This window comes from Pseudonaja textilis, chromosome 2 (genome assembly GCF_049901715.1).
Source record: "Pseudonaja textilis isolate UNSWEBS1 chromosome 2, rPseTex1.2, whole genome shotgun sequence".
In the NCBI taxonomy this organism is placed as follows: domain Eukaryota; kingdom Metazoa; phylum Chordata; class Lepidosauria; order Squamata; family Elapidae; genus Pseudonaja; species Pseudonaja textilis.
This window is the reverse complement of record NC_141991.1, coordinates 145027632-145041191: the sequence shown is the minus strand read 5'-3', so window position 1 is coordinate 145041191 and position 13560 is coordinate 145027632. Positions and strand designations below refer to the sequence as shown.

Below are 13560 nucleotides of genomic sequence, written 5' to 3'. Positions count from 1 at the left end.
TTTGTTCTCCTTTCTGGATCCAAAGAATCAGCCATTTCTCCATCAATATATTTAGAATTCTGAATGTATTTTGATTTTCACCTCAGTTGGTCAAGGCATCTTTTACTGGCATAAGTTAATGCTTTCACTTATATGACCATTTCTTAAAAAACGTCTCTGATGTGATGCCCATTGCTCCACCATATGAGAGCCAGATGACATGACCTTCTTAAGTCCACAGTAAAAAAGCAATAATTTGGCAGGTTTTTTTAAGCAACAGTGGATTTGCATATGTTGTTGCAAAAAGTTACTGTTTTAATTATACTGCAGTTCCCCAAATCAGGTCAGCCTGGTGTGGTTCCTGTTTGCAGACCTAAAATAGGAATATTTTATGATGAAGTCATTCAAACTGGACAAAGGTTTTGTAATTAAGCCTTTCTTTGAGAGAATTAAGCTTAGAAGGGCTCCTCCCCAGCCTAAGTTTTAGGATAGAGCTGATTAATATCATTTGGGGTTCTACTTTTGCAGAATGAGTGTCTTTCTTCTAGGGACCCTTTTCTCTTTTGATCAGAATAGCCTGCCCCAGTCCACTGGCTAAGGAATTTGGAGGTCTAAAATCTAACACATGGCTGGGGAGAGAACCAGATTGAAAAAGGTTGGATTAGAATTACAGCAGGAGCGTTGTGCTACAGTGGGTTGTGCTTTGAAAAACAACAGGTAAGATTTTCATATTGTCTTTATTTGAGGGCAAAAGAATGCAAATTCCCTATCTTTTCCTGAACTAGTAGATGTATTTACAGTAGTTACTAAAAATTTTGAGGGATCAAAAATCAAATGTTAATACAGGTTACACTGTGCCTTAAATAGTAATGTTAAAATTAATTCAAATTGAAACCCCGAAATGACCAACTTTCAAACCGATGTTTTTAAAGAACAGTTTCTGACATTGAGATCCTCTTGTGAAACCAGAAATCTAAAGTATTGCTTTGGAGTTGAGGGAGGGTTCAGATTTCAAAGATGCTAAATTCGTAGCCCTCAAACCCTTGTATCTGAATTTAAAAATCTGGAGTGTTTCATTTCAAATATGTCACTGTAGATGTTTACCACTGCTGATTATTTGGTTAAAAAAAAGAGTGATTGTAAGTTTAGCCTGTTTGTGATCTTAGAGAAATATGGGAGTAAAAATCTAAATATACAAAGAAGCATCTATTTTTTTCTACCCTTGCACTTCTAGAAAGCTGGAAATTTAGTGCTTGTGCCTGTGAAACTTAGACATTTTAAAATAGTAATGATAGATCAGGGCTGTCAAACTTGTGGCCCACGGGCCAGATGGGTCACATGTTGCCCATGCCCAATTTAGTGAAGGGGGGGGGAGTTCCCATACGTCACGTGATGCTGCCATGAGGATGTGAATTTGACACCCATGGAATTTTAATGAATATGGAATTTTAATGAAAAGGGAGGAATTTTTTTGTATCTGTGAAAAAACTGTATGGATTACTGGAAACAAAACGGTTGCAATTAGTTGCCAATGTCCAGTTCATTGAGGTTGATTTCTAGGGCAATGTTGCAATTAACTGACCCAAAGGTTTTCTCAAGTATTTGTGAAACTAGGTCTTTCCTTTTCATTTATTTCTGTAACCCTTTTGCCTGGTATTCCCCATTTTAGTGCCCTCCATTTGAGATGGACTTCAATTCCCATAATCCTTAGATTATGGATATAGAATTTAAGCTGTTTTGGAGAGTTCCTTGCTATGGGATCCTGGTCTAGATTCCCTCTAGAACTGGATCTTTGTGTAGTATAGATTGTCAAGTATTTATCCCAGTGAATTAAGGCCCACTTAACTCCACCTATGTTGTCATGTTTATTGTCATCAATTGCTGAGTTAGCATATTGTGATGTTGAAAGTTCATTGAAGTAATCTGATGCTTCTTTACCCATCATCCAGTGAATCTTAAATTACCAATGTAACAAAATGTTTTTTCTGAGTTCAGACTGCATTCTTTAAAACAGGGATCTCCAACCTTGGCCACTTTAAGCTTGGCTGACTTCAACTGCCAGAATTCTGGGAATTGAAGTCCACCAGGCTTAAAGTGGCCAAGGTTGGAGATCCCTGCTTTAAAATATAGAAAGATATCTTTTAGGGTAGATATATAAAATTAATCTGTTTAAGCTTGCTATATTTGGTTGCAGTTCTGAACTTCTAAAGCATATTTCATGAAGTCCAAAAACCTTTGTAAGGATTTGACCCATCAGATCATAGACATGGGGTTTTAGCATGCTTCCTTCATAATTTTGTCACCAGGGAGGGAGGGAAAGTTTAAAAGCAACCTGTTGACCAAGATTGCTTGCCTTTCTCTTAGGAGTCATCCCATTCTGAGGCAGTACTGAAAATTGTGACTCTGTGGCTAGCAATTCCTAAGCTTTTGCTACCAGTTAACCTGGCTGGAACTCTTATGAAAATGGAATATTCCAAATATACTTTCAATATAATATATACTTGAAAAGACTAGGGAGCCTTTTCAGGGAGGGACAGCTTTTAACTTTTTCTGGTGTGGTTTAGAATTCCACTTTTTCTTGGATTCAAAATCAAACAAGTGAACCCTTGGATCCCTGGGGGAAAATGATAAACATTACAACAGGGACATGTTTCTTGTGGAGGGGAATGGGGGTGTCCCAATCCACAAATTATACATAGATACACTTGAGCCTGTGAAGAGGACACAGTGCCACTAACTTAAGCCATTTGGGCCAGAGAACCACCATTTCCCCCCCCCATCACTCAACTTCAAATGTAACTTAGTCAAACCTTAACTGTAGCTACTTGGATGAAAAGCCCCATTGTCTTTTCTTCTAAGTAAGCATGGTTAAGATTAGGCCACACAAGTCCTACACAAACTACAATGTGTTCTTTTTTTATTTTTAATGTAGTTAGCAGAATTTTACTACCAAGGTTGAATCATTATAGTAGCTAACTTACAACATGTACTTTGCTAAATATGCATGTACTGCTATTTTTAATTTTTTATTCTTTCCATTCTCTCCCCTCCCAAAAATCTTTTCTGCTTTTTGGTTTTACCTGTGCTGATTTCTGTTCTGAAGTCCACCTTTAATGTTTAAAGGAAACCTAATGAATACACCTGTTACAAATCTTTCCATTTTTAACTGCTATTTACTGGTCATTGCTTAAAGTCAGACACTGTTGCTCATTTTCTAGTTATTTTTCAGATTAGATTTTTGTCCTCGATTTTGAAAAATCAAACCTTTCTTCCCACAAGCACCATATCTGTCTATAATATTACCCTTTCAGATGGGATGTACACCTTTTCTGATTATAACCATTGCTCTTGTATTTTTGGTAGATGCTTTGTTGATAGTAACTAAATGCCTAGTGAGATTTTTAAAAGTAAAAACAAACTCAGTTGTTATTTTAAGCCAGTCTTTTCCCTCATACTTTCCTTGAGTAACCTTGACATTGCATTTTTACCAGATATATATCTCTCCACAATTGCCTTTTAAAAATGTTTAGCCTAAGATTTTAGCTTAAAAAAATACAAATCAATAATTTTGCTGAACAGAGTAAATCTGATTTTTCTTGTTAGTGATCCCGTCAATTGCAAGTTTCATGCTTTATTTATATGGGAAGTTAATGATCAATACATTATTCCCTTCTACCTTTTAAAAATATTTCTTTTTATGCTAATTAACACCTGTTCTTAGTGGATGGATAAATGTTATCTTTACTGTCCCCAATCTTGATAATCAAATTCCTATCTCCCCAATCCTTGCACCCCACAACATACTCCATAGATTGTTGGGTTTTTTAATCAGTGTAAGTTTGGACAGGTTGCTCTAAATCAGGGGAAATTTGCAGTAGGTTTGTGATCAGAAAGCTTGGGTGTCTTTTGGGAATGTTTTTTGCTGGTGGAATCTTGGTGCGCTGTTCATCTGTTGATGATGGAGAAAGACTTACAGTGCTTAATAAAGTCTATTCTTTTAGTAAAGAAAAAGTAGTGTCTCTTTTGTTTTACTCTCTGTTTAATGAGGCCCCCATTTCAAGTCACTACTAGGTATGAGCTGCAGCTTCACAAGAAGCTGCTGGAGGGGAAAACTCCAAATTGTAACATGCAAAGAAGAAATCAATTTCATTAAAAAAAAATAGTAATTAAGAGTGCCAGTAGCCAAATTTCAGCAGATGTTACTTCTCTCAATCATAGAACATTATGGTTTGTATTCTATGAATTACATAGAATTATATTTATCAAATTTATATGGCTGTCCTTATTAGAGAAAGTGGCTCTCAGCAGTGTACAACATCCAATGAAACAATAAATATAAAATCATTACTGAAAATAATTGTAGTTATTTAAAAATAAAAGTAAAACATTAGAGTTATAAAAGCAATTTTTTTTGGAAGAAAAAGAAACAATAAAATAAATGGAGGGATGTTAATAATAACACCCACCTCACTAGCTCACCCAGGTCCCTAGGTCTGCTGACATAACAAGATCTTGAGGGACCTTCAAAAACACAGGAGTGATGAAACTGATGTTTCATCTGAGGGAAGATTATACAACATGAGTGCGATGGCAGAAAAGGTCCATTGCCTGGAGTCTACCAAATACATATTAACTGAAATTAGGTTTTATTTATATATTCATAAAACAATGATCAGCATGGATAAGGTAATTTCTTAAGGAACAGTTGAACAAAAAAATGAAATTTGAAAACAGATCTTGGCCTGAAACATATAATTATGCCACTGTAGATTTACTTGTGTCTACTATTCCTTGACATAACTACATACAGTCCAAAAGACAGTACCACAAATACATAATTTATGTCATAACTAGGCCCACACTTTTTCTAATCTGTTGCAAAATGGTTATAGTTCAACTCAATCTTTGTATGGTAATGGGCAATGAATTATTTAATTAGCTAAAACGTTGTGATGGTTACTGAATACAAATGGAATACTTGGCTTGGGTAGAAAACTCTCTTGAAGTCAAATCCTAAAGAGTGGGAAAAAGTCTTTTTAATTTCAGCTCAAAAACACAGATAGCACTTTAATCTTGCAGGGAAACCTACTGCATTATCAGTCATAAGGATTAGCAGTACATAATTCTAGGCCCCAATTCTAACTCAGATTTAGGATTCGTGCAACAGTGTTCCAATCCTCAGAAATCTAGCAAAAAAATATAGCAACCCACAGATTACAGGAAATTAGATGCAGATTGGAATCTAGGTTTTAGAGAAAATTGTACCTTTGTTATGCTTTGCTGTTTCTGATTCTTTTCTGTATTTATGAGCGAGTGCACATTTTTGATTGAAGAGAACTGGTTTGAGTGTTGTTTTTAGAATCACAAATCATCACAACACAACATAACACAAATCCATCAGTGTGACCCAGGTAATTTCTATCCGGTGCCATTACCTAAACCTTGATTAAAAAGGGTTTAAATAATCCACTTTCTCTTGAAGCTGGAGCACCACTATTTTCTTTATAAACGTCTCTAAAACGGGAAGACTGAGAGAGAGAAAAGCTGGGTATCTGTACCATGAATAGTACCTCATCTTGTGCTGATGAATAACCTTGCCCAGTGGCTTCATGTACATGTTCATTGCTCCATGGTGGAAGAACTGGAGAAAGCACCAAACCCTGAGGCACTCTTCAAATCAGGTCAAATGTGGCACTCTGGAACTGGTCTCAAAGGAAGAGAATCAGCATAATACAGTGCTGCCCACACCCAACCTCTGGAGCCCATCTAGAAAACTACACTTAAAAAGTCTAAAAAGTTGCTGACAAGTCAAGAAGAGCAAGGATGGACAAACTACCCCTTTCCCCATCCAAAAGTGCCCCCAATGCCATTATGGTCCTGTAACCAGGCCTGAATCCAGACCGAAAGGGGTCCACTTAGTCTATTTCACTGAGGATCTTCTGAAGCTGCTGCGTGACCACCTTCCCTAAAAAGCAAAGGTTGGAGACTGGGCAAAAGGCTTTTACAGATGTTTTTACTCCCAAATTACACAAAATCCTAAATGTAAATTTCGTGCTGTCCACCAACCCCATTCTGCCTTTTACCCTAAAATAATTGCAACACAAAAGCCAGCTTGGTTTAGGCACCAGGCTCCTAGGAAACTAGAGACTGAGTTTGAGGCCAATGCTTCACCTTCAGCCCTAGGAAGAACAGAAGGGCAATGACAAATCACTTCTGGAAATGTTGCCAAGAAAACTATAGGAACCCGTTTAGACAGTCATGTTTAAAAAAAAAACAAAACAGCAGATTCCTAAACTTCATTCGCACACCAAGCTTCATCACATGCTCCATTTCACTTTGTACAGGTAGTCCTCAACATGCAACCACAATGGAGCCCAACCTTTCTGGAGTTAAGGGAAACATTTATGAAGTGAATTTGCTCCATTTTATGACCTTTCTTGCCACAGTTAAGTGAATAATTGCAATTGTTAAGTCAGTGTCATAGTTGTTAAGTGAATCTAGCTCCCCCCCACTTTGCTTGTCAGAAAGTAGCAAAAGGGGATCACGTGACCTCCCCAGCACACGGCAACCCTCATACCTATGAGTCGGTTGCCAAGCTTCTGAATTTTGATCATATGGCCATAGGGAGGCTACAACGGTCGTTAATGAGTCACTTTTTTCACTGCCGTTGTAACGTTGAACGGTTACTAAATGTAGACTGTTTGTAAGTCGAGGACTACCTGTAGCGCAGAGCCAGTTTCATACATATCTTATGTTCCATGCAGTCGTCAACCCCACGAAATAAACTCGGCATTTCCCCCCACAAAACACAAATGCTGAATTTTGAAAAGATAGGCGGGCACGCAGATGATTAGGCGGCTATTCCCAGGGCAGGAAACGAGCTCTGGAAGGGACACCACCACCCCCCACCTCCATCTCGGCGTTATGCTAAAACCCGGATCCTCCCATCGCTTCCGGTAGTATCCGCCGTGTCAGAAATAACCCGAATATCCTGCCTTCTCTCGTGACGACCGAGGATGCTCTATCCGCCGCCCCGTTTATCTCTATGGTGGAACGCTCTCCTTGACCCGCTTCCCTAAATGGCTGCCGCAATCGTCGTTGGACGTTGCTTGTCTGGCGGCCCCAGCGCCACTCTCAAGATGGCTTCTCCGCGCTCCCGTGCCTTGCCTCTCCTAAGATGGCCGCCAGCCCCTCCTCTATTCCCTTCCTCTCCCTTCCCTTGTTTTGAATAAAACTTTATTGGGAAGCTGGAAAAGAAAACCCCAGGACCTTAGGCCTCGCGGAGGCCTTTTCAGCGGTCGAAAAGCCTAGAGGAATTGCTTTGCTTCGGGAAGGCCTCGATCCCCGTCCTGGCGTTGTCGCTTCCGCCGGGGAGAAGGTGCCGGGATCTGGCGTGCAGAGAAATCGGCAGAAGCTCGCGTCCGCCTTCGGCTCCTCCGGGGCAAGAAGAAAGGGGGGAGGCGGGGGAAACATTTTGATTTAAAAGAGGGAGAGCCCCCACCACCACCAAAGACAAGATCGTGGGAGTAAGGGGGAGCTCGGATGAGCATCGTCGTGTGGGGGGAGAGGAAGGGAGGGAGACAATGATTTCGCTCTTTCGGGGAGAAGGGAATACGGAGCTCGTCCTTGGAGAGCGAGGGAGCCGTAGCGCGCTTTGTTGGGCTTGAAAGAAGAGCTGAGGGTCTCTTTCCCCCCGGGGACGAAGTGGGAGAAGAAAGAGGGGAAGCGGACTCTGCCGATCGTACGGAGAGACTCCCCTTAATTTGGGAGGGAGGTCGGGGGACACCCCCCTCTTTCCCCTTCCCTCGGAAGGGGAAAAGGAGCCTGCAAACTTCTGAACGGAGCGGGGAGGAGGCGCCGCGACCTTATTTTATGGGGGAGAGAATGTTTCGGAGGATTTCGGATTCTTAGGGAAAGCCCTTGAGATTTGTCCGAAACGGCTTCGGAAAGGCGATCTGCGGGGGATTAACCAGTTGTTTTTGCTTGCTGGTTTTGTTTTGTTTCGGGGCCCAAAAAAGAGGGGGGAAGCCGGCCGGATTTGAGGCTCACAACTGCATTTTGCACAAAAAGTTGGTGCCTGAGACGAGGGTGCGTTGTGCGTGAATGAATTTTTTTTCACCGTCACTTAACCCCAGCTGGGACAGGACTTTTTCCTTCAGGCCTCGGCATGAGAAGCCTCTCCGGCTTGCCCTAGGGGACAGTTTGATATCATTTTGATTCCTGAGGGTCTTCCTTGGCTTGAACTTGGAGCAGCCCCTTCCTCCACCATGGCCTCTGTCCCAGTGTATTGTCTCTGTCGCCTGCCCTACGATGTCACCCGCTTCATGATCGAGTGTGATGCTTGCCAGGACTGGTTCCATGGCAGGTGAGAAACAAAACGCGGAGTGGAAATTGCTGTTTGCAAACCTTGGGCACGCTGAACTGACTAAGCCTGTTTTCTCTTTGGGTGCTAATGTAAATGGACGGTTTCCAGGGCATGGGCAACCTATAGTAGCACTAAGTCTTAGCGGATTGTTGCTTTCAGAACTGCTTAGCTGGGTCAGATTAAGATTTATATGAAATTCACACCACAAGAAAATTCAGTGAGGCATTATTTTAAAAAAACCTTGTCCCTAGTAATTAATGGTACCCTATCTCTACATCGGGATGCTTGCAGTAGTCTGAGGCAACAAATGTTGAGAGAGTCTGAGGATTAAATCTATACAAAGGTGCTCATGGCATGCTTCATATACATGTTTTTTCCGGCAACAGAACTCAGGTACATAACTAAAATGAGTTAAACCAAAGGTAAGTGATGAAGTTGGATTCCCAATTAACCAGCATTGTAAAGAATTTAGAAATAAGGGAAACTTATCCCATAATTCTGAAAGGGTGGTATTTGTTATCGTTGCCTTAAGCTGTAATAATGCCACTCAACTTGGACTGAAGTAAGTTGCATTGCCACTTGTCCTCGTGCAACCAAAGTGTTTTGAGTTGGGTGCACTAAGAAAGGGTGAAATAAATAAATTCCCTCAGGTAAACAGGCATTCATTGTCTCTGGAATGACCTCAAGGATAAGCAGAATCAAAACTTAAAGCACACTACAGCTTTTAGCCTATTGTTGTTGTGTTTTAACTCCAGACCACTTCCTGTTCCTTTTTACCTCAGACAAATTTGTGTAATCATTTTATGCTGAAGAGGACTTTTTGTTAAGTTATTGCTGAATGATAGTCTTTAGTCTGTAGGATGTTCGAATAAATCAAAGTGGATTTGGATAATAGTTAAGCTTCATAGGGAACTGCTTGACGTTTTGCCTCAAGCCCAAAATATGGCTATTGAATTGGGCTGGTTAGAATATGAAAATGTTTCTTGGATTGGATCAGAGACAGATCTCCCATCAAGCAAAATGTAGGCTCTTTTCCTCCAGTATCTTCCCCAGGCAGCCTCCCTATCTTTAGACTAGAAGCACTAGACATTCAGAATTCACCTATACCGCCTGTGATTCAGAGTTGCAATAGTTTCTTGGATCTGGTCATCCAGGCTAGGCATTTGGAGAAAAGACATTTGGGTCTAACTTTTTAAAGTCAGTGTTGAGCAAAGTAAGCAATTTTCTTTCTCTCTTCAAGTTGCGTTGGAGTAGAAGAGGATGCGGCAGCCAACATCGACTTGTATCACTGCCCCAACTGTGAACTGCTTCACGGACCATCTGTCAGTAAGTTTATATTTTACACTTCCAAGAAGATAAAATATGATGTAAACAAACATACTAATGACTGTGTGGTTGCTATTAAATTGCAAAACACATTCCCTAATAAGAATGTAAAAAAAAAAAATTGTAGCTGAACAAGGTCTGCCAGCTAAAGGAAACTGAAGAGAATCTTTGTGACAACTTTGCACAGCTCTTCCTGCATGCCTAGCCCAGTTTCCTTACCTTTATGGGCTGCTGTTCTACTGTTTATATTATTTTACAGTGAGTGACAGGTCCAGCATTTTTATGATGAGTAAATAGCTACCAAGTTTTACTTATATCTACAGCTGTTAAAATTCTGTTCATCCATTTCTACTTCAGGTAGGCGCATTGAGCAAATGTGTGCTGTCTGGCTCTAGATACATAATTTGTGTGCTTATTATTCATTCTAATTATATAATCAAATAAATAATAAACATACATTGCACAATCTATTTTTAAAAGCCTTCATTGATCTAGTCAACTTGTTAGCTCAGCCCCAACAGGTAAATTTTTTCAGCAACTCCTTTGACTTCTGAAATTCCAGTAGATATTGATGGCATTTTTCAAGCTTATGGTTTGCAATAATCAAATTTTTAATGAGTTGTTTGTATGTTTTTATAAATCATATGTTGGTGTTCTGAAAGATGTTTATTGAAATTGGGCAGGCTTACTTCATCACTAGGCTTGCCAGATTCTTCATAGGAGGAAGGAGCATTACGTTGGCTGCCTTGAGTTGAGCAAAATAGAGATGATATATCATCATCTTCTTCATCATCATCATCTCTGCACTGCTGTCATTGAATTGCCTACGTGCTTGTATATATTTTGATTTCCTCCCTCCCTCCCTCAGTGAAACGGCGCCGAGGAAATCCAAAACAGTCTGAATCCTCTGTGAATAAAGAGGTTGGCAAGACAGTGAAGACTGGCAGCAGTCAATTCATCAAAGAACTTCGCAGCAGGACATTTCCTAGGTGAGATCATGCTTGATGGATATTTTAGCCATTACAGAAAAAAGAAAAAAGGGCATTTCAAATAGCCAATGTTGTGGAATGACTGGTTGATTTCTAGAATTAGAATTCTAAGTGCGATTGGAGACACAAGGAATTTGTCTTGGTGCAAATAGTTGAATTGAAGCTTTTCTTTCAGTTCCTCGGGGCATTTTTTTTTTTTTTGTAAAACTTGTTCAAAAACAATTCCTCTGCTCATGAATGGGCAATCTTTAATGAAATACAACTTCCAGGAGCTTTCACTATTAGCTCTCCTTTAGAAGGATGCTGGGAGCTGTAGTTCTGCAAGTTCTGAAATGCCTTGCCATGATTTACTGATCTGTGGTATCTTGGATAGCAACAATTGGGCAGGGTGCAATTAAACTTGCCCAGGAATAACGTCAAGACTGCTTTAACTTTGGTGAAGCAATTAAATACATTTATATCTTCAGTGCTTTTTGGGAGTTTTCCCAAGATTTTGTGTTGCTTCTTTATATTAAAGCAGTGATTCCCAACCTTTTTTTTGCCCTGCACCCCTAAAGAAATTTCACTCGAACCTCGCACCCCCTGAAATTTAGACTTTAGGAACTACTGAACGCGTTAAATATATGGTAGGATTGAATCTTTTCAGCTATGTATGTGACGACCACAAAATAAGGATACTTAACTCTAAAATGAAAACAAAGTTAATCCATTGCATAATAAATAAAAATGCCAACATATAGCCAATATCCTATTATTTACCTGGACTTTTCTCGCACCCCCTGGAATATCGTCTCGCACCCCCAGGGGGTGCGAGTACCCCAGGTTGGGAACCCCTGCATTAAGGTATTTATTGAAAAAGTTTCAAGAGTAGTATTCTTTTAATTTGAGGAGAAAATATTTGAACAATAGGTTTGGATAATAGCCCATTTTGATAGAATCTGGAGAACAAGTTGCTTTTTGGTAGAACCTCCTTCTTTCCTATCCGGATTGCTCCACTATTTATTGTCACCGTTTCCTCCAGCACCAGAATAGCTGCCTCTATAGGGAGACTCTTTGCAGCTGCCCCACCTTACAAGCAGCTGCACAGAGGTCTCCAAAGACATAGCCAAACAGCTGCTGAAGGAAAAGGAATCAAAATAATTCTGTTTCTTCCTCCATGCAAATGTCTAATTTAAATAAAAGGAACGGCAGTTTGTAAAGGATGCTGAATGTTTTAATATGTACCAAATGTTGCTTCAAGACCTCAAAAAATGAAGCATTGTTTTAAATAATGTTTTAAATAAATGTTTAAATAAATGAATTAATGTTTAAATAAATGTTTAAATGAATAAGTAAATAAATGCTTTAAATAAAAATAAAATGTTATTTATAACTACATTGGAACCTAGAGTAGTAGATTAGATATAAAAACAATAAAAATAAAAATAGAGTCAACCATATTCTTTATGACAGTCATGAAGTACAAGGCAGCCAAAATATATCAGGTTTACAAGTGTAACATACAGAGTATGTGTCTATTATACAATATCATTGCAGAGGACAACTGTCCCAATGCTTACCCCGCCTCCCCATTGCTTTGGGTCTTTCTTCCAACTTAGGCCATTTTAACCAGAGAATTCTGGGAGTTGTAGTTTTAATGTATCTGGAGGGTACCAAATTGGAAAAATGTGCAGTAGAAAACAGCAGTGTGTGGCCTTGGTTTGACTGTCCCTCCTGCTTCCTCAGTGCGGATGATGTGATCCTAAAGCCAAGCGGAACACAATTGACTGTGGAGTTCCTGGAAGAAAACAGTTTCAGCGTGCCTCTCCTGGTCCTGAAAAAGGATGGTCTAGGCATGACTCTTCCTCCACCATCATTCACTGTGCGTGATGTGGAGCATTATGTTGGTGAGTGCTAGGAGAGTGGGTTGATTGACAGGCAAACTTCCATTGGGTGACCTGAGGGAGCGGTCTCTTGCAAGGGCCAGCAGCATGAAGCTCTCTACATGCCTTGCAGGGCAGCTTCCACAGTTTTTTTCTCACTAACTTAATTGGAGGGAACTGAAGTCCAAAATATCTGCATCCCACTACTTTGCAGGCTATAGCTAGTACCACAGGCTACAGAGAAAGCTAAAGGTCCTTTTTTCCTAAAGGGAAGTGTTTGTCTTCACAGGCTGCTTAGATTAAACTCATCCCTCAATTTCCAACACTAATGAGGAATGTATCCACTTGAACTATGGCCAAGGATGCGGTTCTTCTCTGTCACTGCATCTCAGCAAAGATTCTTCAATTTGCCAAAAAATTAAAGCTTAAGGAAAGGAGAGAACTATATGTTTAATTGAGCAACAGTTTGTTGCAGTCATACTGTTTGCAAGCACATCTGTTCATCATGGCTGTGTGGGTACACAAGGAAGGTAGGGTGCATTTGGAAAAGTCATAAGTCTGGGCTGGAAGACAAAAATCCCTTCTACTGTCACATCCCAGCAATCAGTATTTAAAGTATGGTGACTAGTATTTAGGAGGCAACCATAGTATTCATAGCCACTGTTCCTTTCTAAATTTGTTCAGTCCCTTTTCAGAGCAGTCCAAACTCGCTGTCTATATCTGCTGATAAGTGAATTACATAGTTTAACTAATAGCTGTGTAAAAATGTTTCTCCTTCTCTCAGTCTTTGGGAGGGATATCAGAGAGAGAGAGAGAGAGAGAGAGAAGCAGGAAAAAATATGGCCGTGTTACCTGTGCTGTGCAAGATACTTCGTTCTGTGATACAGTATCCATTTACCCTCCTTCATTCCAAGTTAGACACTTAGAGTGGTATGGTGACCTAGTGGTGAAGATGCTTGCCACCAACTCAGAAAGTTGAGCGTTCAATCCTAGGTAGTAGCAGATGTTTCTCTCCTAAGGCGCAAAAAAACCCAGAACC

General features: G+C 40.0%; 1 protein-coding gene across 2 annotated transcripts in view; it reads left to right on the top strand.

Annotated features, from left to right (window-relative positions):
- The first annotated feature begins 7182 nt into the window (after positions 1-7182).
- The window catches only part of PHF8 (PHD finger protein 8), a 28712-nt gene continuing 22334 nt past the window's right edge, over positions 7183-13560 (top strand). Inside the window, exons 1-4 of one of the 2 annotated variants that reach the window (XM_026711541.2) lie at positions 7183-8344; positions 9585-9670; positions 10539-10659; positions 12385-12545. In XM_026711541.2, the coding sequence (XP_026567326.1) occupies positions 8247-8344; positions 9585-9670; positions 10539-10659; positions 12385-12545 (466 nt within the window). In that variant the 5' untranslated portion in view covers positions 7183-8246. The remainder of the gene's footprint in view (positions 8345-9584; positions 9671-10538; positions 10660-12384; positions 12546-13560) is intronic. The other variant, XM_087925738.1, reaches the window with a different exon arrangement.